Consider the following 25,717-nt stretch of genomic DNA (forward strand, 5'->3'; position numbering starts at 1 on the left):
CTCAGCAAAGGCGGCCAACATTGACTCAGTCATGATGGATGACCTCTAGCTAACATTGCGCTCCCGATTTCCTCCTCTCCCTCGCTATCCCCTTTTTCTCCTAGGAACCACCATGGCACAAACACTCTTGGCAAGAAGGAAGAAGGAGGAGAAGCGGTAGATGTGGAATAGGCGAAGGAATGGACAAAAGCTCCCTCCCTTCCCTATTTAAGAAAAGGCACAACGATTGGGGCAAGGCGAAATGACGGGGGCAAAAAAACCCTCTCCTTCCTCCATTCAATGCGAATGGGATATGATGGGATGCGCCCTAACCGATGGGACACACCCTGCTCAATGGAACGGCGCCAGGTCAGATGGGACATGGCCTGGGCATGGCCCACCACTACCACACATCGGGCATGGGAAACCAAGCACAACTACGCACAAGTGGCTCTCCGCCTTCCCAAGCGAGACCTCGAAGGGCCCAACAACAGGATCTCCGCCAAGGAGAAACCAACGGGCCTCTTGAATCGATCAGACGGCTTAGGCGAATGCTAAGAGACTGGTAAAGAGCAGAGGGATGCCCCATGTGGGCCATGCCAACTCCGTCACAAATGACGAGTATGGATCTTGGTCAGACATATCCGATTGGAGCTCCTCAAACCCCATCACTTGAGATATCAAGGTAACATTACCAAGCCCCACTATTTCTTTATATGATCATTCATTCATCAGCTCTCATTCATACATTCATACACGCATTCACACATTCATTCATACAAATCATTCATTCATCCCATACATTCAAAGCATTGCATATGCAGTTAAATGCATCACAACGCTCCGTGTTGCGTCATGAAGCGGCAGTTGCCTCATTCAACATGAGCAACGACCGACCGGGGTTTGAAGGCCAGCCCACAAAGGGCTAGAGGCCACCTTGCGTCAAACAGAGCCAGGGGAGAAATGCAGATGAGCCCCGAGCGGCCCTCGCCCAGTCTACTCTGGAGCAGATAGGGTCATCTCAGCCTTCTCATTCAATCCTAACCTCGAGCTATGCCCATAGAATCTCCATCGAGGGGAAGCCAGCGGGCCACCCGGGTCGATCTCCAAAACGACCCAAGCATCTACCGGGTTGTGGGTTAAGGAGCAGTGGAATACCACATGAGGGCTATGCCGACCCCGTCATGAATGATGGACCTAGATTTCACTCAAACGTGCTCGTTAGCGAGCTCATCGAGCACGTCACTCGAGCCATTGAGGCAAACAACGTTAGCTCAGCCCCTCCGGTTGTGAGAAACCACAGATGGGGTAACGCACGAAACTCAACCTGACCCCTACCAATCCCAACAGAGCTCAGGGGCTCAAGACGCCAAATGCCCTAGCTACACCTAGGTCCGTGACTCTGACTCGCCCGATCCCTCATTACGCCCGACGCCTAGATCCGCGACTCTGACTCATCCGATCCCATGTTGCGCCCGACACTTGGATCCACGACTCTAACTCGCCCAATCCCTCGTTGTGCCCGATGCCTAGATCCGTGACTCCAACTCACCCGATCCCTCATTGCGCCTGACACCTAGATCCGCAACTCCGACTCGCCCAATCCCTCGTTGCGCCCGACGTCTGGATCCGTGACTCCAACTTGCCTAATCCCTCATCGCGCCCAACATCTGGATCTATGACTCCAACTCGCCCGATCCCTCATTGCACCCAATGACTGGATTTGTGACTCTGACTCACCCAATCCCTCATTACACCCGATGCCTAGATCTGTGACTCTGACTCACCTGATCCCTCATCGTGATCGACGTTTGGATTCGCGACTCCGTCTCGACCGATCCCTCAACCGCGACCAAACACCTAGGACCACGCTCCTAGAAACGATGGGTCAAAAACTAGAAAGAGGAGGCCACACCCACCAAAGTATACACATGCACACCCACTGACAAGAACCCCTTAGGCGATTCTACCTAAATCACTCGAGGGCTCGGGGGCTACACCCGTGGGTGCGCTCACGCGCACCCACTGTCGAAACAAAAAATTCCCCCGTTGGCAACACATAAAAAACCCCAGACAATTCTACCTGAATCGCTTGGGGGCTCGAGGGCTACACCCATGGGTGCGCTCATGCACACCCATCATCAAGACAAAAATCCCCTAGACGATTCTATCCAAATCGCCCAGGGGCTCGGGGGCTCCTGTTGAGTTCATAAACCCAGGGTCCCTCATGGATCGGCTTCCCAGCAAAAGCTCGACCTAGTAGATGACATTGCAAACAACGCGCAACTCCTAGGCTAGCCCAAAACTACCTGAACGACAGGCCAGAAGAGCAATCCACCTCTCCGACCAGAAGGCCTAGCCTAGGAGGAACAATGCTCGCTTTTGACTTCGGCCCGCCTCTTCGACCGAATGGCCTCGCTTCTGACTCTAGCCCATCTCTCCGATCGACAGGCCTGGCCAAAATGCTGCTTCCGACTCTGACACACATTTTCAACTGGGGATGCACCGAACCTCTACTTACAGCTCTTCTCCGACTGACACAGTTGGAGCCGACTGGGACCAACTGACTAGGGACACCCGCTCGGTGAGGACTAGGAAATGGGCGTAGCAAGTAAAGCAGGACGCTCAAGTCAATAGCAATACCGAGGACCATACTCTGTACACTTGTAGGACAGTACCAACAGGGCATGGCAAAAGGGCACCCTACAACCTTTTAGGCATGTCAGAACCCCAACAGTGTTGAGGGCACCGACATTTACCCTATAGTGTTGTGGGCGCCGTCAATTCCCATACCAGGTGAACGCAGCAAGGCCTCCCACATGCATCTGGGCATCCATAGTGTTGTGTGCACTGACATTTACCGTACCTAGTGACCATGGTGAGAACATCCCATATGCGTCTGACATCAACAATATTGTGGGCGCCTACAATCATCTTGTACCCGACGGCTTGGGCAACAATACTTATTAGCATACGTACTCTCTCTCTCTCTCCCTCTCTCCTCACTTGTAAAAAGGGGATACACTCTCTCCCAACAGGGGTGATCGATCAACTCTAGGATTCAACACACAACAACAGAACCACCAGGTTCAAACATCGAGCACGCGCTCAAATATCCAACGCACGCAGTAGCTCTCGTCACTCTCAGCCCTTCAGACCGGAGTCCGATCGGGCCACTTGTACCCCCCATCTTTCTCCCTTCTGTTTGTAACCCCACAAAAAACTTCAAGCTCCTAGGCTCAGGAATGAAGTCACCGACTGACTCAAACTAGATGTAGGGAATGTTGCCTGAACCAGTATAAACCCTATGTCATTTAGTGCTAGGCCACATCCGATCACAACATATGGCAAAACTATAAATATTTATGTGTTGGTCACTTTCTGCATCAACACTTAGTATCTTAGTCATTAGAGCTAGCTTAGTAGCTTAGCATGTGTATTCTTATTTTAAGAGTTACTGTTGCCAAAATACTAAGTGTTGCATCATCATTGCATGCATATAGAGAACGAGTTGGTGGAGTTCGTAGCCGCTGGAGAGTAGGAGTATGAGGAGGTGATCGAGGAGTACGAGGAGGAGGTCCTCGTATGGGAGGAAGCCCCACAGCCACTAACTGACTCAGCTGACACCGCGCCTACCCAAGGCAAGCCCCGGTAGATAACCCTTATTTTGAATGATCACTGAATATATATCTATGTGATGTGCATTTATGTTATAGGATTTATATTGAAACTACATGCATAGATAAACTTACCTATGAGTCCTACTAGCATAGGTCGAGTAGCTGTTATGCTTAGACTATCGGTAGCATGAGTAACCTACCGTTACTCACAATAGGTGATTATTATTACTCTCATGATAAAATGGTGAAAGGAAATGGAGACCGGATAGGGATATGGTACGGGTATTGGTGGGTGTAATAGGTTGTGTCTCGTGACCAATGGGGCATAGCTTGGTTACACTATTTTCATTGTCTGTGTCGTTTAAGGACCATCCGTTGCTGTGGATTCTAGTTAAGTCACAGACTTATTATCCTGAGCACATACTTGCTTATGGGAGTAGGAAGGCTCATTGATCTCTTGTCATGGGTTTTGACTCTTTCTGGACCGACTAATTGGAGGCTGGGATGGTGGAGGTCTAAGCACCACACTAAGTCTGGGACTCAAGAGTGGGGGCTTAGAGTTCAAGTTTGGACGAGGACCTAGACCCCTTGATAGGAGAGCGGTGGGTTGGTCTTGCTTGTGCCTAGGGTACAAGCGGGGCATGTGTTTCAGGGTACCTAGCTAGGATACATTGGTTCATGAATCGTCGTGTGATACAGTATGACTTATCTATGATCTAGCACCGTAGTAAGAACTGGAAGATGAAAGATAGTGAAATAGATCTGATTGCTTAACTCTTGCTTAAAAGTAGAACAGGTGTAACATAGAATGGTTAGATAATGAGCTAATCATGACTGCTAATAAGAAATATACATAAGGATTCACTACTAGTAATATTTTCATAAAAAGGAAACCCAGCAAACCATAAAGCTTATCATATCCTTTGGAGTCGGGTAAGTCTTGCGAGTACATTGTATACTTAGGGTTTATTTACCCCTGTTGTAGGTCTAGCTTGAGGAATAGCTGTTGTATGGAGGATTCTTCTGGTGGGCATAGATGGATCCTTGTATCTTATCGTTAGATGTTTATTTCAATTCCGTTGTTTAAATTCCGCACTCTGAATTTAGTATTGTAATAATGTATTTTCGAGAACTCTTGTTGTATGAAATGGACTAAGTATTGTAAACTCATACTCATTATTGGATCCTAGATGAAAAATGTAGATTGTTCGAGTTCTCTCTTGGGGTGTGCTCAATGGAACCGTTCGATGTAGCTAGCTTTCGGGGTGCTTAGTGTCTGGTGGAAGACGAGTGCCTTTGGAAGCATGCTATTTCGGGCGGTTCTACCATAGATGACAAGTCCGCTCCTCCCTCTAAGGAGGCAGCCGCACCAAGCTCACCCTCACCAGGGATCTCCCTTTTGGTCCCCCACACTGTTGTTCTAGAGCGGGAGCGGTCCTCCACCATGGCGGGGCTCTCCGCACAAGGCAAGCGTAGGGTCACATGGGGCAGAATCCTAGCAACTGTCACCATGGCCGCGCCAGTGGCCGACGGTGGCCCCAGCCAATGGCCTCAAGACCGTGAGCTCCAGGAGGGGCTCCATGCTCCGAGAAGCAACTAAAGATAAATTACCAAACTCCATCGACAATGACAATAAGGAAAGATCGAAGAACAACACACTTGGTGGAACATCCCACTGGTGGAGGGATGGCGCATCTCTCCACGAGCGCTCTCGTTAATGAAATCAGGAGGGGCATCCCCCCAACTAGTGTTCCCTAACCAGGGACCGATGTGGCAGCCTTGGCCTCACCGACGGTGCCAACCTCTTTCATGTGGCATCCTCTAGTGGTTCTAGCTTCTCTCGCATCGGGCGGTGTCGAATGAGACATAAGGAACTTGGGACTCTTAACTTCCACACCAACAAGAAGGTGCTGAAGGAGGTCTCGACCCTTCCCTCTAGGCACCTCCGAAGCAGGACGACAGGCCTCACCGTCCACCTCAAGCAGGGCCTCCATCGCAGTCGTATCCTCAGCGCCCTCCCATTGGACGGGTGCCTCGCGCACCACCAAGGAGGGGCCAGTAGGAGCTGAGGACAAAGATCTTTGACTGCCATCACTGCTGGCATGAGGGAGCTTTAGGCTTGGCCCCTGTGGCGACGATGGAGCCATGCGCTTCTGTGCGGCGCCTTGCTCGTCCACAGCACTCGTCGTGCGGCCAACACCGCTCGATCTAGCGCCATCGCTAGATTTCTAGAACACGTCGGGGATGCTTCAAAGGACCTCTAGGTCCTCCTCATCATCCTCATCGTCCTCATTGTCATCATCATCATCATCCAGCGGTGAGGCCTCATGTCTCTAATGCTCCGCGTGCTTCCACGCCTTCTCCTGCTTTAGGCGTCTCCTATCATCGGCGGCCGCCTTCGGCATGCTCGGCACCCCCAGGGCAAGGAAGGTGAAAGCGGGAGCTTAACAAGGGCACATGTTACAAGAACAAAACCACGGTGAAGCCCATACGACAAACCAACGAACTCCAAACAAAGAAGGGCGCGTGGGGAAAGCAACTCACCAAGTTGGGCTGAAAACTCGCCGAGAACGCCTCCATGGTGTTTCTGGCTGCAATGACGGTCCCAGAGGTGACCAGCCTGGTGACCCGCTTAATGACCACATCTGCCGCGAGCACTTCCGTGCTCTCGCGGGTCGGGTCATTGACCCTAGTGTAGTCACACAGTAGGTGTGCCCACTGCTTCAATGTCTGGATCCGCCGCTCAACCATGGTCCGTAGGACCGTGACGCCATTCAGGCTAGCCAACACCTAGCCCGCAAGGATGTCCAGGATCTGGCTCACCTTCGCCGATCTATTTTTGTCGCACCCCCAGCCCCACGAATGCAACCTCACCGGTGCGACATCGGAGAAGGCAGGCAGGGGGGCGACAGCATCATCGTGGATATAAAACTAGTTCCCATGCTAGCCCGAGTTCGAACTCCTCAGCGGCAGACATGGGTAACTGTGAGAAACTCCATAGTGTATTTGGAAATTCACCCCGTCCATCGAGGCAAGAACACCATCATCAGAGCCATGCGCCTTTCAACTCTTGACCTGGAAGAGTCACCAAAACATGTCCTTGTTGGGCTCTATCCCAAGGAAGGCCTCGTAGACGATGACGAAGCCTGCCAGCTCCGACAATGCATTGGAGGGAAGATGCTGGAGCTGGACGCCATGCTCGTGGAGGAAGCCGTAGAGGAAATTTGACGGCGGGATTGCGAGCCCATGCTCATGGAAGTCGGTGAACGTCACCGCTTCGTTGAGCCACGGGAGCAGGAACATCTCACCGGTGGCAGCCCTCCACCCGGTGACCTCCTTCGGTGGAAGGAGACCCTTCTCGATGACCCACAGCAGCCTCGCCTCCATCACCGTAAAAGGTACCCACTCACGTGCAAATTTGCCTGTTAAATGAAGAAAGAGAACGTAGCCGTCGTCTGGTGAGGCGCCGGATGTGGCTCGTGCTCCGACATGATATCATTGCTCGTGTTCTCGTTGTGCAGATCCAGTGTGCACTCGCTATGACCAGTGACTGGTGTTCTGACTGTGGCAAGCTAAAATTCACCCATGGCAAGCTGAGCCTGGTTTAGATTGTAAATTTTTGCAATCTGGACACTGTAGCACGTTTCGTTTGTATTTGACAAACTTTGTCCGATCATGGACTAACTAGGCTCAAAAGATTCGTCTCGTGATTTGCAACCAAACTATATAATTAGTTATTTTTTTTACCTACATTTAATGCTCCATACATACGTCCAAAAATTGATGTAATGGAGAAAGAGTGAAAAAACTTAGAATTTGGAGGTCATCTAAATAAGGCCCTGATAATGTTTGGTTGCACGCCTGCTGGTTGCAGTGCCATCCCATCAATCAAATCATCATCAAATTAAAATGCTTGTGGACTCAATTGAAAATAAATAATCTTGTTTGTATTTGATCAACAAACTCTTTATCAAGTTCACTAAGGCCAGTCATAATGGTATACATGAAGTCCCTAGAGTTGACGTGGCAGTCTTGAAATCTGTAAAATGAAACTCTCTATTGAGACTGACCTATCTATATTCATCTTATTCATATCTAATTTTTTTTATCAACGAGCAACACAACGGTATATATGAATCATATTTACACTTGATCATGGCTATATAAAAACATTAAAAAATTAATAGACAGTCAAGCAGATAACCTATTGTACGCACTATCTGTTTAGCTACCCTTATGTATTATGACATCATCATAAAGATAGCATGCTGGCTGTGGGTTATACATGCTCTAATATGATGAATTTTGATCAACGTACGGTCATATATTTACTAATAATTAATTAATTAAAAAAATAGGGAAACCTTTTCTACCTCTCGAACGCGTCAAGAATTTCAGCGCGTGTTTAGTCTGGGGAATTTGGATTATTATAGCACTTTCGTTTTTATTTGGTAATTAGTGTTTAATTATGGACTAATTAGGTTTAAAATGTTCGTCTCGTAATTTTCAATTAAATTGTGCAATTAGTTTTTTTTTCATCTACATTTAATGCTCCATACATATGTCGCAAGATTTGATGTGATGAATACTGTAGCACCTTTTTGAGAATTCGGGGTTGAAACTAAACACGCGCTCAATGTAATTGTATGCAATGTAATCCATCGTGTAAGAAAAATAGAAAACGCCTGTTCCCCTGCTCTCTAGTCCCTCTCCCTTCCCTCGGACACCTCCAAAGCCTAGCGGCGATGGCGTCCGCGGCGGCGGGCGCGCCGAAGCGCTGCTACTACGAGGTCCTGGGCCTACCTCGCGACTGCTCCCCGACCGACATCAAGCTCGCCTTCCGCCGCCTCGCTCTCTCGCTCCACCCCGATAAGCAGCCCCCTGGCTCCGACCTCGCCGCCGCCACCGCCGCCTTCCAGGAGCTCCAGCATGCCCACTCTGTCCTCTCCGACCCGCAGGAGCGCGCCTACTACGACTCCCACCGCTCCCAGATCCTCTTCTCCGACCCAGCCTCCGCCGGCGCCAAATCCGCCTCCCCCGTCCCCGACCTCTTCGCCTTCTTCTCCTCCTCCGCTTTCTCCGGCTTCTCCGACACGGGCCGCGGCTTCTACAAGGTCTACGGGGACGTCTTCGACAGGGTCTTCGCGCAGGAGCTCGCCTACGCGCGCCGGATGGGGGTTCCTGAGCCCGCCGCGCCGCCGGTCATTGGGAACCTCGATTCCCCCTATGCGCAGGTCACTGCTTTCTACAATTACTGGCTTGGGTTCGGCTCGGTCATGGACTTCGGGTGGGCGGGCCGAGTGGGATGCCGCGCGCGGGGAGAACCGCCGTGTGCGGAGGCTCATGGAGGAGGACAACAAGAAGGCGATGCGCAAGGCGCGGCGGGAGTACAATGACGCTGTCAGGGGCCTCGCCGCCTTCTGCAAGAAGAGGGATAAGAGGGTGGTGGACATGGCTCTTAAGAAGAAGGCGGAGGAGGAGAAGAGAAAGGCAGAGGAGAAGGAGAGGAAGGAGGAGGAGAAGAGGAAGAAGGAGCGAGCCATGGCATATCAGGAGCCTGAGTGGGCGAGGACGGAGGAGGAAGAGGAGGGATTATATGATGAAGACGAAGAAGAGGAGTTGAGGGCCAAGAAGAAGGAGGAGCTGTACTGCGTGGCTTGCAATAAGAAGTTCAAATCGGACAAACAGTGGAAGAACCATGAGCAATCGAAGAAGCATAGGGATAAGATCGCTGAGCTGAGGATGGCGTTTAAGGAGGAGGAGGAGTCTTTGAAAGAGGCAGAGGAGGGGGAAGGTGATTGGAATGAAGTTGATGTGGGGTTTGATTTTAAGCCTACACAGGAGTCAGATGATGAGAGTGCATTTTCAGATGCTGCAGAAGAGTTGGCTGAAGAATTTGAGGAAGGTTTGGAGGTGCATGATAAAGAGGATGGTGATAAGGATTTCATTGATAGTGCAGAGCAGGAGGTTGGGTCATATGATGAGGCAAGTGTATTGGAGGCAATGCTATCAAGCCGCAAGAACAGAAAGGGTGGTTATGTGGCTCCTCCAGAGGAGGCTTTGTCGGGTGCTGCTGAGGATGATGACGATCATAGAAGTTCTGAAGTTAATAATGCAAAAAGGAAAGGACGCAGGCGACGGGCAGCAAAGGAGGAAAAAGATGAAGGTAATTATGCTGATAATGAGCATCATGGTAAAAGTGAGGTTCAGCCTGAGGGATCTGGCCCTGGTAATGATGTTGACGATATGATGGAAGGGCCATCCTCATCTAATGACAACAGTGGTTCAGTAAGCAAAGGAGATAAGCAGAATGGTGAAAACACGAATCCTAACAAGAACAAGAAAGGCACAGAAAAGAAAACAACTGTTTCTACTGATCAGAAGAGTACATCAAAGGCTGACCAGAAGAGCACATCAAAGGGGAAGAAACAAAAGGTACATATAATTTCTTTCCTTCAAGGCAATATGAAGTTAATATTTGAGCCTCGTATGGTTTACAACAAGCTCGTTGAGTTGGGAATAAAAACCTTCTATGCTGTTTGGTCCTGTAGCAGGCTGAATACTTCTAATTTGAACCACATGTGTATACAGTTGCAGTATCAGATAACCACTTCCACGACACATTCCGACTGTTTATACTTTTGATTGAAAACTTATTGGGCGTTTGTTGCTTCGGAGCATTTGCTGCTTCAGAACCAATTTTTATAGCACTGCTTAGAGCATAGACAAGATGTTTTGAACAAGGCATCATTCGAGGGCCATTAGTTAACTCCTATGAGTTATAATGTATTGGTAATGTAATTCCTAAAAATAGAGCTAGACATCACATCACATTAGATTGGTTTGGGGGGTGGGGGGGGGGGGGGGGGGGGGGGGGGGGGGATGGGGGAGGTATTTTGATATATCTTGGAAATTGGAAGTTTGTTACTTTGATCTACCCTTTTCTGTTATCTTAGTGTGTGCTTCAAACATTTCAAAACTCAGGCGTTTGGATAATTCAGAATAATGTGTACTGGAAGTTGTACGTGGCTAGAATGCCATCTGACATATTGAGAAGATGATACTGAACTAGGCAATTTACTTGCACACTTAGTAAAGACAACCTTGGACTCTGGTAGTCTTTTACATACCTTTAATGTAGTACCACTATTTCTGCCTAAAAAAATTTGGTCGCAACATTATTTTAATTTATACTCACCCTGTTGTGCAATCCAGATACAAATGGGTGGTATGTTCTATCGTAAAGTTGCAATCTATACTGATGTTAGTATGTTACTTGTTCGTCTTCCACAATTTGAAAAAAGAAAGCTGGGGTCGTTAACAATAGGTGTATAGGGTATAGATTAGTATTTTTCAGTGTTGAAAATAGCGAGCTTATGGCATTTAGCGGTGGCTTGCTCAAACTGCTGTGACAACTATACCGGTGCTATGCGGACGCTAAGCCATTTAGCGTTTTGGGAAAATACATGCAATTTATAGGCCAGAAAAGCCATTATTCCATAAAAAATTCAAACAATTGCTCACATAACATAAGCGATAAGTAGGTAGAAGATATATGACATAAGTACTTGTCCAGCAGCCTATGACATAAGTAAACACCAACCAGACAATCAAATGCTGATTGCCGGCTGCTTAAGTTCTTAACTTCACAGAACATGTGGAATCTGTTTAGCGCTGCTAAATAAATGGCCCGCTAAAGCTGTTTAGCACCGCTATTGCCTGATATAGCACCGATAGCGACCATACCTCAGAAAAGAGCAAAGCTTGGTGGGGAGGGGCTCCAGCCACTATAGGGGTGCTATAGCACTCTATTTTCAACATTGATTTTTAAACAAAATGATTAGGAGTAAAGTTTAAAAAAGAGAGCAATCTTGGTTGCATGTGCTATTATGATTTATCATATTAAGATGTCCTGTGATTTCTGTTTAACTTATAAGGTGTAGATTGGCTTTGGCTCTTTGCAGTTTTACACCCCTAACTGATCCTACACATAGTTGTGCATTCATAGATAATTTTGGGGGTAGCTCTGTGTTTTGACTGTTTTGGTATTGTGTATTATGACACTGTACTACTGGAAACACGTTCGTTACCTTGTGGCATGGAACTCAAAGCTGATTGCTTTTTCTTTTATTACGTGTTTGTATACTTTATTTGAAAGCCAAATTATCATAAGTTTGTGGAACTTCAATTCAAAATTCACAGAACTTTAATAGCTGGTATTACTGTGTGTGGTTGTGTTATGACCGGGAACGTCTACCAGCGCAGACATGCCAGCCGTGGCTGAACGGTGGCCCTCGCCAAGGCGTGCTGGTGCGCGATCACCACGGGGGCACGACAAACCTGGACGCTGGTAGCAGGTGCCCAGTTGGTTAGCAGGATCCTAGCATCTAGGAACATTATCTATTTGATTTGCTGGATTTATTATTCCGTTGAGTTAGCAAGAGTTTGTTAGGATTATTGGTACAAGTGTGGAACATTATTCACTTAATGAAGTTAGCCAGAGATTGAGATTAATCTCTCTTGCTCCCTGGCGTTCTAGTCGCTCTCCGTTCTCGTGTATTCGTCCTAGCCTCTACACGGCGCCGCCTCCTCGCCGCCGGGCATTCAAGCCACGGCCGCCCATCTCCCATTCCTACTCCTTGCGCAACAGGTCTAGCTCCAACAGGTTGTGGTATGATGACCTTGATATTGAATTATAGTTATAGTATATATACTACAAAAAAAATTTACCTGTAGGTTTAATGGCACATGCCCAGATTTGATAACACTTGTTATATGTATCAGGAAGTCTCAAAGGCACCCAGTAATGATTGTGAAACTTGTGGAGGAACTTTTGAGTCAAGGTATTGCAGCTACCATTTCCCCCCTCTTCGCCCCTCCCAGTACTATGTTGCCTTTATACCTTGGAATTTGAAAAAAAAAATTATGGTTAAGCTGAAAATGGTCTCGTTGTAGGAACACATTGTTTTCTCACTTGGAAGAAACAGGTCACGCAATGCTGAAGACGAGGCAGAAGAATCGTCGATGAGGGAAATAAGTTGAACTTCCAGGCACTTTGTCACTTGTTGATTCTGCTTGTTGCCACATAACAGCATGATTCTCTTAATTTTTTGGCCCAATTTTGATATGTAGTGGAACGGATTTTTTTTCCTAGCTTCTGTATGTGTAGTGTGGAGATGATGTTTTGGTTACAATGCCATATGGTACAGGGGGAGAAGACACTGATAATTACAATAATAACATTATTTGTGCGACCTATGCCATCCTTACAACCCTAACTCTTACAATGGCAGCTGCATCTCACTATCTCAGGTGTAACGGTTTCATTTTTTTTAATTTTTTTTATTGTTTTCAGTTCTCTTGGGCCAAATTTGTAAATTATGTTTGGTGTGGCAGAGTTGAAGCCACCAAATTGCATCCTTTGAGCTGGACAACATGAGTCCGAGAAGCATTATATCAGAGTCAAGCATTATAAGAGGTGGACATCAAATTGCCAGTTTCAGTGGGAGCACTGATACCATTCTGAATCTTTGTCATACTAGCCACAAGCTACATCTTTCTGAACATAGCTTTTACCCTGTTAATAATGATAAGAGAATTTTTTTTTCTGGAACAATTTCAGTGTTCCTATCCTATCAGTCAATCATCTCTGAAAAGAATATAAATAGCTTTTATATGGTTCTATATACTTGATCAATCACACCACAATCATTTGGACTTCCCCTGCTTCCGGCCTTGCTGCTTAATTGCTTCTGGCCTTGCTGCTTAATTTTACTGAAACTTTCGTGAATGGCTGGAAGGAATGGACTTCCCCTGCTTCCGGCCTTGCTCACTCGGTGCTCCTGTGACCTGACGAAGCCATGAGCACGGCGACAGCGGCGACGAACATGAAGAGCATGAAGCCGAGCAGGACGTAGGTCTTCCGCGACGACTTGCGGTACTCCCCGAAGAGCAGGACGCCCCAGAAGGTGCTGACGAGCGGCAGCGCCTGGACGGCGTCGGCGGCGGCGTAGCCCGCGGCCTGGCCGCCCATGAACTGGAAGCCGTTGCCGAAGCCGCAGAGCAGGCCGGCGAGGAGCGCCCACTGCCGGCCGTTCCAGTCCCTGAGGTAGGCGCTGAAGGAGGACTTGGGCACGCCGGCCATGGGGCGGTAGAGGAAGAGGATGTTGAGGCCCACGCCGATGACGAAGCACGAGATGGAGAAGTAGAAGAAGGCGGTGTACACCACCAGGTGCGGCACGCTGTCCTTGAGCGTGTGCCACTGGTCGTTGGTCGCCAGGTTGAACGCCGGCGAGAAGAGCGAGAAGCACCCCCCCGCGAAGAAGACGATCCCCAGCCCGATGAAGGTGTTCGAGCCGAATACCTGGTGAGGTGTTTGTACGTGCAATACAATTATCACCAAGATAAAACCCCACAGCATTGTGGCGAGGATGTTTGTTCAGAACAAATCTGTGTTTGTTCATCCATAAGTATATGGATGAACCGTGAACGAGCAACGAAACGAAGGTTTACCTTGATTGATCGCCGTTCTTCGAGTTCAATGAGGTATTCTGCAGTGCCTGCCTCAGCTTTGTCAGCTTGCTTGGTTCCAGAGGCTCCATTCTCCAAGTCTTTGGGAGCATCTGAAATTAGATTTGTTTTTTCTTTAGATAATGAACATCTGAAACTAGATATAGAGTTACTAAAAGAATCTGCAACAAATCAGCAGCAGTTTTCAGTTTTCACACTTTATTACACTGTACCTTTGTCTAGGACTTGTTTGCTTGGTTCAAAAGTTCCACTTGTCCTGTAAACGTTGTGCGGAAGAACAATCAGAGCAGTCTACTATTATAAATAAAAAGATGTAAATGGCCTAACGTTCAGAGATACTGAATTTAGTCACAGATACGGTGCAAAATCTGAATGATCAGATCCTTGTCAAAGAGCGAAAAAGCGGAAGAAAAACAGTAATTACCCAAGTTTGTTGGCATTTGTGGAGCCACTGAGTTTCTTCTCATTGTCAGCTGCATTGGAGGCATGGACAGCAGAGCCAAGGATGACAGCAACAAGGAAGCATGCCACACCGGGGAACAGAATCTCTGCCCGATTGATGCGGTTGTCCAGGAAGTAGTTCAGTGTCGTGCCTGAAAAACACAAGGGATGGTACAGCACATATGATTTATTAGTCATGTATGAACATTGAAAAATCAGGAATTCAAATAAGACTTTTCTGTCCAACACATTGACATTTTTGTTCCAAGGATGCTCCTTAATAGACTAACTACATGATGTTCTTCTATTTCAAAGTTGATAGTAACATCTGTGTTTCAAAAAAAACATTTCTTCATCTGCACAAATAAATAAATAAATACACACATATTGCCCTGACACAACACAAGGAGCTTGCTTACAAGTTACAACTAATAGGCCAATTTGCTCAAGAAAATTGTTCTGTCAGACTACCACCGCATGATTTGCTTGAATCTCAAAAGAAAATGTAGACATTTCATTTTTTTCCCCTTGTCAGCAAGCAAGATCTTTTTTTTTTCTAGATATTCCTAGACTCCAAAGCAAAGCAAATTTCATTTATGGGGAAAAAATAATAAAAAGGTAAATTCCCATGATCATTGAGGTCCCTCCCATCCTATGTGATTAACAACGATGGTGACATGATGGAGATTGGAGAATGAGCTGCCCCACTGAGGCACTGACCAGATCTTAGAGAGAAGCGATGGAGATCACCAACATACCAATGACCACCACCATGCTGGAGCTGATGACCTCAGTGACGGAGAGCCCGACATACGCCCACGCATACTGCGTCGAGAGGTTCCCGACGCTGAGCACGACGCCGCCCGCCATGGCGAAGAGCACGGAAGGCCAGTTGTCCTGGCTGAGCTGCGTGAAGAAGTTGGGCATGCCGCGCTTGCTGTCCCCGAGCTGGCCGAAGGTGAGCGCGATGAGCACGGCGGCGAGGAGGTTGGTGAGGGAGTAGTCCAGGTACGTGTGCTGCGGCAGCCGACCCCGGCGCTCCAGCAGGGTGAGCACCGCCGGCCAGGTGCCCAGGAACAGCAGCGACGCCAGCATCAGCGCGATGGCGCCGCCCTTGTCCTCGATCACGAACATGCTGAGCCTGGCACTGATGGACGACAGTAGTAGAGGGCCTTCTTCTTGGAGCACCTGCAGCAGGCAATAAGCCAATAAGTGATCGATCATGGAGCTCTTGCTTCTGACATATGTTTTGGTAGAACTGAAATCAAATGTTGTACCAAATTTTGGGTCTATTTTCAGTTATTTTACACATGATGCATCCTAAATCTTCATTTTCTGTTTTGAGAAGAAGCTACTACAGAAACCCCAGGAGGATACAAAAAGGATTGGCATAGAAAATCCATTGGGTGGGGTGGGTTGGGGGGGGGGGGGGGGGGGGGGGGGGGGGGAGGCACCACCAAACATGATGAACAAGAAAGTGGCCCTCCAGCTACCGTCCGTCCGTCCCCAGGGATGAGATTCAGATTCATCAGAGCATGGGAAGAGGAAGATCCACCCCAATATCTCAACCAGAACCAACCGGAGAAAGGAAGCATGTCCATGAACAAGGTGAAGAAGAAGAAGAACAAGAGCACAAAGCAGACAGCTCCTACCTTGTGGGAACTGAGCAGAGAAGACGCACATGCAAGAACATGTTCCATGGCCGTTTTATAGCAGCCACTGACTAACAAGCCCTGCCACTGACCAAAAAGTCCAACTTGCTCTGCATCAGTTTGACTGGCGCCGCGGACACGAGTTTGCGGCGTGTCTATCTCCTTGAGATCCATTCACCAATGGCGTTGGAGCTTTATGGGAAGTGGGAAAAGAGGAGGAGAGATGAAGAAATCGACAAGGCATGCACTCATCGGCGTAGAAAATAATGGGAGCGATGACAGTGACCCTCCGGTCATTTGCCTCCAACGCTCCACGATTTTCTGAACATTTTCTTCTTCTTTTTTCGTTGGATTTTTTCCTACATCCAATCAGGGAGCAGAGCAGACATGGATTAAAAAGGTAATGTTGAATTGGTCCAGTGAATTAGACACACAAAAGAAAACGTGGTGGATTTAGTGCACAAAACCATGCATGCATGTCTCTTTCAGTGATATCATCATCCAAGAACAAACAAACAAATAAAAGATCCATGTGTGAACCCAACCCAAGGAAGAGAAGGCTTCGTTGACCCATCGCCCATGCCCTCCCTCCCACACGAACGAGATAGAAATCCCTGGCCTCATTCGCCCTTCATTTTGTTTCATCCTCGCTACGTAAAAAAACGTTTTTTTTATCGACAGGACGAATTTTTTTTTTTAGGGGCGGCTGGTGATGGAGCCGTTCCTATAAATAGTTGCTAAATGAGCCGCTCTTACAAATGAATTTGTAGGGGCGGTCGGTGTTATCAGCCGTCCCTACAAATGCCCTGATTTGTCGGGGTGGCTCGATATCCAGCCGCTCCTATAAATCGATTTGTAGGGGCGACTCAATATCCAGCCGCCTCTACAAATAGACACCGAATATTAAAAAGTAAGCACTAAAATTTAAATTTTATAAACGACCTCGGATTAAGAAACAATCAAAATGAAAGTTGTAGATCTAAAAAAGTTATGAAACTTTGTAGTTGACAACTTTTTCAGTTGAGATCATTTATTACTTGAAAATACTGTTTGAAATTTTTGTTCCCGTTTTGTCATCTAATTCGGAGCCAATTCTTAAAACTGGTCTAGTTTTCGCATACGGACTCCGATTTCGACGTTCCATATATCAAAATCGATCAGAAAAAAATTTCGGATCCGTCCATCCCCCGTTTTATCAGGGTTCGAAAAATTTAGATTGGTCAAAAAGTGGTCACAAGATCATCTTTTCGTGGTCACAAGGTTTTGTCGATTTTGAGCAAGTTTTCTGAAAATTACACAGGCCACGTCTTTCACTTGTTTCAGCTCATATTTTCTGTGGTTACTTCTTTTGTGCTCCTAAGTAAATGAAAAATATCAAAAAAATAAAATAAAAAAGTCAAAATTTTCCAAAAAACAACGACAGCATTTAGAGGAGCACATAGAGAAGGCCAAACGTTATTTTGGAACACTAATTGATTTTAGATGAAAAAATCATGAACATAGAAGTTGCAGAACTTATTAAGATCTATAATTTTTATTTTGGTTATTTCTTCATCCGATAAAGTGGTAATAACATTGTTTACAAAATTTACATATCTCTCTTATAGTTTCATAAACAAAAAGAGTGATATGTAACATTTGTGAACAATGTTATTACCACTATGTTGGATGAATAAATGATTAAAATAGAAGTTGTAGATCTCGGAAAGTTATGAAACTCTATAGTTGACAACTTTTTAATTTGAAATCATCTTGTCAAGGAAAATTACGTTTGAATTTCTAAAATTTGAAATTTAAATTTTGTAAACGACCTCGGATGGAGAAACAACCAAAATAAAAGCTGTAGATCTAGATAAGTTATGAAACTTTGTAGTTGACAACTTTTGCATTTGAAATCATCTTGTCAAGAAAAACTATGTTTGAATTTTCAAAAATTTAAAATTTTAATTTTTTAAACGACCTCGGATGGACAAACAGTAAAAATGAAAGTTGTAGATCTTGAAAAGTTATGAAACTTTGTACTTGATAACTTTCTCATTTGAAACTATCTTGTCATGGAAAACTACGTTCGAATTTCTATTATTTGAAATTCAAATTTTATAAGTGACCTCGGATGAAGAAACTACCAAAATAAAAGTTGTAGATATCGAAAAGTTATAAAACTTTATAGTTGACAACTTTTTCATTTGAATTAGTTTAGGGCCTCAAACAATCAATTTATGCTCAGTTTTGTATAATACACGGGGAATCAAAATGGATTGTGGGCACAAGTGAATGTGAGGTGTAGTGGTAGAGGAGATAGCGCGCGAGAGAGAGGTCGCCGGTTCGAATCTCGGCCGACGCAAAGTGTGAAAAAATGATGCAACCATAGAGTGAGGGTGGCTCGAATCTCGGCCGACGCAAAGTGTGAAAAAATGATGCAACCATAGAGTGAGGGTGGCTGTCGGTGGGGACCTCCTCGGTTAAAAAAAAATTTGCTATTTTTTTGCCCCTTTTTTCGTGGTTTCAGTTTCTGAAAATTGATTTGTAGGGGCGGCTCAATATCCAGCTGCCCCTACAAATCGGATTTGTAGGGGCGGCTGATAATATCGCCGGTTCGAATCTCGGCCGACGCAAAGTGTGAAAAAATGATGCAACCATAGAGTGAGGGTGTGTGTGGCTGCCGGTGAGGACCGCCTCGGTTAAAAAAAAATTTGCTATTTTTTTGTCCTTTTTTTCATGGTTTCAGTTTCTGAAAATTGATTTGTAGGGGCGGCTGATAACACCAGCCGTCCCTACAAATCGATTTGCAGGGACGGCATGGAAACCATCCCTACAAATCAGTGATTTTTAACCACCCTTTCATAAAGGCGGATGGCAAAACCGCCCCTAGAGGGTTACCAACCGCCCCTACGAATCTTTTTCTACGTAGTGCCTGACAAAATGGAGAACAGAACTGAAGAGAGGGGCTTTCGCCGATACGACGTCGCCAGCAATCGATCTCCTCGGCGGTGGAGCGCCATAACATCCCAGATTCCCAGGAATGATGATGACCTCAGGCTCAGTAGGGTAAAGAAACGAGACAAGGAAGAAAGGTACCTGAGAGATGCTAGGTCGCACGCACGCGCAGGAGACGAAGACGAGTAACAAGAGCGAATTCGTCTCTCCTCCTCGAGAGAGATGCCCAGAAGAACTAACAGCCGGCGTCTCTCACTTTCTGCTACTGAAGCTGATCCACGGGGGAGTTTCGTGGTATATCTCTGCAGGTGCTTATATTCTATGGTTGTGTGGCGATGATTTCGTTGAACACAGTTGTCTAAAGATTCTCGGAGGTGCTTTATTTATTGTATTAATTAACAAAACAAATAGGAGGAGTAGTATATTGACTCCGGATCTGGAGAGCGGCGGTTGGACAGATTCCCCGTTCCCGGCCGATCAACCAGGAAGATTGCCGCGCCATTCGGCTTGGTTTGTTGGGTCGTCCTCGCTCTCCACTCTCCCCGCCGTGCGTGCGTCGTGAGCGTGGCTGCGGTTGGTTTGCGTGCCTCTCAAAAGTTATAAGTATCTCCCCGCCGTTAAAAAAAAATGCAATTCACACGGTATCAAGTTTAAGTATTTCAATGTTAAAAAAAACAGTTTCAGTATTTCAACCGATCAAAAAAAAAAGTTAAAGTATTTCAAATTTAACTAACATATAAAATTGCTCATAGTTATGACATCAAATAAATATTATTAGATTTGTTATGAGCTATATTTGCATAATATACTTGTTTGATGTCAAATACATTAATATTTTGATCTATATATTTGATGACACTTTGGACACTTTAACAGAGAATGCACATAGAATTACATTTTTTTAATACATAGGTAGTATTTAGGTACAAAAATATTACAAGCCCAGTTAGGCTTAGCTGATTATGTTCTCCGACACGAGTTGTGATGCATTCTAGCTTACAAAACATTTCTACATATTAATTTTTATTGACGGTTGGCTTAATAAAATTTATTGTAAAATTCTACTTAATTTTAAGGGTGGTTGACGTAAAACAACCGCCACTAAAATAGAGCATTAGGGATGGTTTTTATGTTAACCGCCCATAAAAATAGGTGATCTGTAAGTGTTAAGTGCCTTCGAAAATCAAAATTTTGAAGCGACTGACTAACTCAACGACCCATTAGAATAGCTAACATATAAATTCATAACTATTATTAAATGAAATCGTATGTAGAGGGAATTTAGGGGGTATTTGGGACTGCTCCATAAATTCTGCTCCATAAACTTCACCATGGAGCAGCTATACACAAACTTAAAATTTGTGGAGCACCCCTGATGAGGACATGACACCTTCGAATATGACCATTGATTATAAGGTGAGCTCATTCCTATATATTGCATAGTGATTTTTTGGTATAATTCACTTGTTCCACATGTACATGTCATTATTTGATTGTAGATACAAATGTGTCTCAAAGTGCAAGTCCATCAAAGTTGAACTTTCAGGTCATCGGCAGCCCGACAACACTTCATTGGGAAGGCCATAACTCTTTCACCTGGAGTGAGTTTGTAAGTGCATCTAGCTCTTTAGTGGGTTTTGGTGAATTAAATGACAACACCATTAAAGGTCTAACAAGTATGCTAAGTGTTGAATAGGAAATTGAGTTTATTGTATACACTTGTGGACTATGAAATGAGAAGTGTATATAGGTTCAATAAGAAGACAAACTTGATGATATTCCATATAATATTCAAATCAAGGCCAAAATTGTGTATTGTTGTGTTGGAAGATCATGGAAATAATATAGTTCAAGAGAAAGACAACAATACAAATGGAGTTGATGAAATGGCTTCTATGTTGAGGAATATCACAGTATCATGAGAAAGCAAACATATTTGGCAAATATTAAAAGAGACATGAGTTGATGATTTTGAATTGGTCTCAATAATGGCTTGCTTTGCATGAACAAGAAGAGTTTGATAGTGGATTAGCTTTGATCAAGGATTGGAGAATGAGTCAAGAATGCATAAGTGAAGAAATACCAAGCAAAGGTTTAAATGACAAAGGACACAACTCATATTGGATATAAGTCGGTCTTTATGTTGGTTTGCTTGTATGGATAAAGATTTGGAAAATCACTTTGCATTTGCTTTGATCAAGCTAGAAGTATGAAGATAGATATTAAAGTGAGTATTAGGAGTGTCAAGTCAAAATGAAGAGGATATAAGGAATCATGAATTGGCTTGACCATATTGATGTTGATTTATATATGTCTTTATATGAATCAAACTAAAGCTTGATTGATCTCAACATTCATATCTAGAAGATATTCAAGTAAGGAACATACTATTGAAGAAATAGTTTTTCAATGGATACTTAATATGATGTGACTTGAGTATGGCTTGATAAGGTAAAGATAGCAAGAAAAAGGCTTCGAGTGACTAAGCGAAGGTGAAGGGCAAGCGATGGCTTGAGGACCGAGGTACCATGGCCGCATTGAGTCGAGTAACTAATCAAGCTATGAGGAGTCATATTGTGTGAGGATCAAATCATTAGTGAAAGTGACTTGAAGCCATTGAGGTGAACTCATATGTATGGAAATGGTTCAAGTCACATGCTCAAGGTGTGGTTGCTCGAATAGCTAAGATAAAGATGATTGCAAACCCTTATGAAGTGATATTGAGAAGAAATGGCATATGAAGACATTAAAGACTCAAGTGGTTAAAATAGTTCAAGTCACATGCTTAAGGCATAATGGGAATGAGGACAATACATTCAATGGTGGAGCCCCCTACTATAAAAAGGATGCGGTGACCAACTTAAAGGTGTTTAAATTCTTTGATATTTTGAATTTGAGTATAGGAAAAGCCATACTACAAAGAGGAACACAATGCTTAAGCTAACATGTGCTACCAAGTGCTCAAACTTACACATGCATCCTCAGATTCATAGCCAAGACAGCCAACACTTCACTTTTACCCTTGTTGTCTTGCCTGGTGCGGCACTGCTGCACTTGAGACGAGGCACTACCGCGACTTAAGTGACCGTTGGGGTTGGGGGGTATTTATACCTTTCCCCTTCCTCCCCAACGTCCCTCTAGTACACTCCACTCATTTCAACTCGTCCAAAACAGAAAAGGAGCTCTCTCTCTCTCTCCCTCACTCACCATTGGAGCCCCTCAAGCTTCTCTCTTCGATTCCCTTCCAAATCCAAGAGAGTTTGAGCCTCCAAACTGCATTAGAGAGCAGCACCAACCGTTCTTCATCTCCTAGAGCACTTGGTTCATGTTTTGGTCGATGGTTGTGTTTATTACTCTTAGAGCTTTGCTTCTAGCCGGCTAGAACATTGCCCATGGAGCTTGCCAACTTATGTGATAGCCCCGAAAGGTTTGTAATCACCCCAAATAGCTAGTGAAATCATCCCTCATCTCAAGAGTTTATTCTCTTGACTTGAGAATGAGGAAAGGGTTGAAAGAGACCCAAAGCCTTTGTGGCAACCTCAACAATGTGGACATAGGCAAGACTTAGTGGCAAGCTAAACCACGGGATAAATCAATGTCTCACTTATGTTCTTATGATTTGCATTGCTATACTTGTATTTATGGTGATTCTAGGGTTTGATCCCGATCTACTTGCTCATGAACTTCCGCCAACATCCAAGTGGTGGAATAGGCTCTACACTACCCCATGAACATCAGTAATTTGCTCAATCTACTTTTCCTTGGGCAGTTTTTGAATTGTTGTTCGAGCTTGTCTACAGGCACGGCAGTGCCGTACTTTTGTGAGGTAGTGTCGCAGTGCGGCAGTGCTGCACCTTGGGAGCAGCAGTGCTGCACCTAGAATTTAACTTCCGTTGTGAGTTTGTTTTAAATAGGCTTATTCACCCCCCTCTAGGCGACATCAAGGTCCTTTCAGAGTTTGAGGTCCATGAGCACTTGATGGAAAGCTTATTTGATAAGCTTTCATATAGATCTAGTCCCACCTCAATATCACGTCGGCAAGGTCTTCAAATCATTAAGACATTCTGCCACTGTTTTTGTGTGGTGCTGCGATGTCATCACAGGCTTGTTATTCACATTTGGGATCCAGACCCAAGTTGGAGCATGCCCCAAGAAGATGTAGATCACCTAAGAGATGCCCAAGGACGTCCTCCTCTTTGTCCACCACCTTAGGAGCCAAGCAAGGATGTCCAAACCAAGTTGGAGACCCAATCCAAGTCAAGTTCAAGTCCATCTCGGACTTTAGGAGCAGCGTGTAGTAAAACGAACGCCCAGGTCTTATACAGACTCTGTTTTCGACGATCTATATATGGATGGAAAGATAATTTGATAAGGTAACTAATAGAAGTGGTCCTACATAAAAATTCCATCAAAATCAATAGAAAATCGTGAAAACAAGTTGATGTCCAGAATCTATCAGGGCGCTGTGTCGCTGCCTGTTGGGCCATTGGCCTTGTAACGTGTTGGGACACCTTATGAACATGAAGAGGGGTCCTTAGACGCCCCTCAGGCTATATAATCAGTAGATGCCGCCTACGTTAGGGTTTGTGTTTTGCTTTAGATCAATCTGTCTTTGAATAGTTGTCGTTATTAGTTTGTGAAGTCCCACATTCGAGTGCTTAATCATATATCTGCAATTGTCACTATACTTGAGTTGCGTTTTATCTTGTTCTTGCTTGTGTTCTTCGATTTGTAGCAGGGATTAGCCTTCTTGGCGAGGTCAACCGGATTGTGACATGGTTGATAGCCAGAGAAGACGTGGTGCTAAGGTTGTAGGGTTCGGGTCTTTGTGATTTGAAGCCAGATCGGTGTGTCGCTCTCCACCAAATCGATAGTTATCTTGAACCTGACGGAAGATCAGAAACCCTGTCTCCATTAACCCCTTTAGGTGCTCTCACAACTCCACTCTTTTTCCTCAAACAAAGTGCATGGAGCTGAAACCGTTTGACTAAAAAACTTGGGAAAATGGTGTTCTTACCCTTATGCAGGAGTCTAATTGTGATTTTGCCCTTGTTTTCTCAACTTTGTGATTTTGCCCTTGCTATTTTGAATTGAATCATCCGTTTGCCCCTAGTTTGGATGCCGTCAGATGGTCATGGAATAAATGAATTTAAAAAATTTAAAATCTAAAAAAACAAAGGCGAAAAGACCAAATTGCCCCTTATCCTTATATTCAGACTCCATGAGGAAACTTTGCCTTTCTAACGGGCCGGCTGCATCGACCGGGGCGTCGGGGGCATCCGACGGCGTTGGCGTTGGCAGCGCACGGCGCGCGGTGTGGCAACGGCTCCCGACGGCGAGGCTCGTCACGCGCGGGGCGGCGGCGGGGCTCAGCACGTGGCGCGCGGTGTGGGGTTGCGGGAGGGCCGCGGGGCTTGGCACGCGACGTCTCGGTGACGCCGGTGGCCGACTCATCCAGCGGGCTTAGGGGCCGGAGCCAGCCGTGCCCACAGGAGTCTGCTGCTCCGGTGCCGTTGTCGGTGCCCGTGTCTTCGCTGCGCAGCTCGTTGTCCGCGGCGAGGAGGTCGAAGAAGGTCAAGGACGAAGCAGAGGAGCCAGGGAAGGCCATCATCGCTGTGCCGGCCACGTCCCGGAGCTTCCAGCTGCGGAGCCTGCGGAAGAGCCTTGAGGGTGAGCAGGTGGCTGCCAGGTGGCCGCCGTGGCTCAGCGCCGTCGCCGGGGAGGCCATCTAGGGGTGGATCCCGCTGAAGGCCGAGTCCTTCGAGAAGCTGGAGAAGGTACTGTGGAGCTTTCGGCTGAGGTTTCCTAGGTGATTCATTTCGGTTTAGATTTCGTGACCGGTTCAATTCAATAGCTCGTGGGTCATTTTCCATGACAAATTTTTGCTTGCATGTGGAATTTTAGAAGGATGGTGGTTGTTGGGACTGTAATTTGGTCTAACTGGTTGGTATCTTTCTGGTATCCTTTATCACGCGTTAGTTAGTAGTAATACTCTGTTGGGTGATGGATTATGACATGAAGAATAAACTAGTATACCAGCCACCTGTTGTGAAGGTAAAGGAGGTGACTTGGGTGATCTGGTGTTTCCTTCTATGAGGCATCACATGTTTTAGCCGTCTCCGTTGTTGGTATGCGCTGCTGATCAGGAATTTGATCTCTTACTGTTTCTTTTCTATCATCATACTCAAAAGGAAAAGTTGATTTTTTTATTAAGAAGGGTAATGAAGCAAAGTAGTACTGGTATTGTGCTAGTTTTATGTCTGCAACAAGGGTAATGAAGCCCGTGCATTACTGCACATATGTTTGCTGCGTGACCCAGACTTGGTTCTGGTTAACAAACTGTTTAGATGCTGTGTTCCTCCAATCCCAATTCACTAGAAGCACATGTCTCATTTTCTTCTATTTTCTTTTTGAACTTTCCCACTTTAGTCTGCCAGAAGATCAAAATTCTCAAGGATTTGCTGATTCTGTTCTTCTGCCGCCCTTTCTTCTGTTATGCATCATTGAAATAATTATTCACTCATAGTTTGAAAAAAATCAAGCACATGAACAGATCCA

General features: G+C 45.6%; 1 protein-coding gene and 1 pseudogene across 2 annotated transcripts; one reads left to right on the forward strand and one right to left on the reverse strand.

The window, feature by feature from the left end:
* Positions 1–8,280: 8,280 nt before the first annotated feature.
* On the forward strand, positions 8,281–13,017 carry LOC136502857 (DNAJ protein JJJ1 homolog; annotated as a pseudogene).
* A 61-nt stretch (positions 13,018–13,078) lies between these two features.
* LOC136502858 (ureide permease 1-like) lies at positions 13,079–19,495 on the reverse strand. 2 transcript variants are annotated; one of them, XM_066498111.1, is made up of 6 exons: positions 19,301–19,495; positions 15,329–15,758; positions 14,554–14,722; positions 14,342–14,385; positions 14,112–14,221; positions 13,079–13,962 (listed from the first exon to the last, which is right to left on the reverse strand). In XM_066498111.1, exons 2-6 carry the CDS (start codon positions 15,702–15,704, stop codon positions 13,429–13,431), a joined length of 1,233 nt encoding a protein of 410 aa, XP_066354208.1. In that variant the 5' UTR covers positions 15,705–15,758; positions 19,301–19,495; the 3' UTR covers positions 13,079–13,428. The 2 variants fall into 2 exon arrangements, with proteins under 2 accessions (XP_066354208.1, XP_066354207.1); XM_066498110.1 differs by lacking the exon at positions 19,301–19,495 and adding an exon at positions 16,223–16,411.
* Positions 19,496–25,717: the final 6,222 nt, after the last annotated feature.

This window comes from Miscanthus floridulus, chromosome 14 (genome assembly GCF_019320115.1).
Source record: "Miscanthus floridulus cultivar M001 chromosome 14, ASM1932011v1, whole genome shotgun sequence".
Classification (NCBI taxonomy): Eukaryota; Viridiplantae; Streptophyta; class Magnoliopsida; order Poales; family Poaceae; genus Miscanthus; species Miscanthus floridulus.

Bases quoted from the DNA above. Each gene is read 5' to 3' on its own strand.
- LOC136502858 (XM_066498110.1), bottom strand. From the start codon at position 16,396: ATGGATCTCAAGGAGATAGACACGCCGCAAACTCGTGTCCGCGGCGCC. The intron at 14,723-15,328 runs GTATGTTGGTGA...TGTGTTTTTCAG, and splicing joins CAGCATGGTGGTGGTCATTG to GCACGACACTGAACTACTTC. The intron at 14,386-14,553 runs GTAATTACTGTT...CAACGTTTACAG, and splicing joins ACAAATGCCAACAAACTTGG to GACAAGTGGAACTTTTGAAC.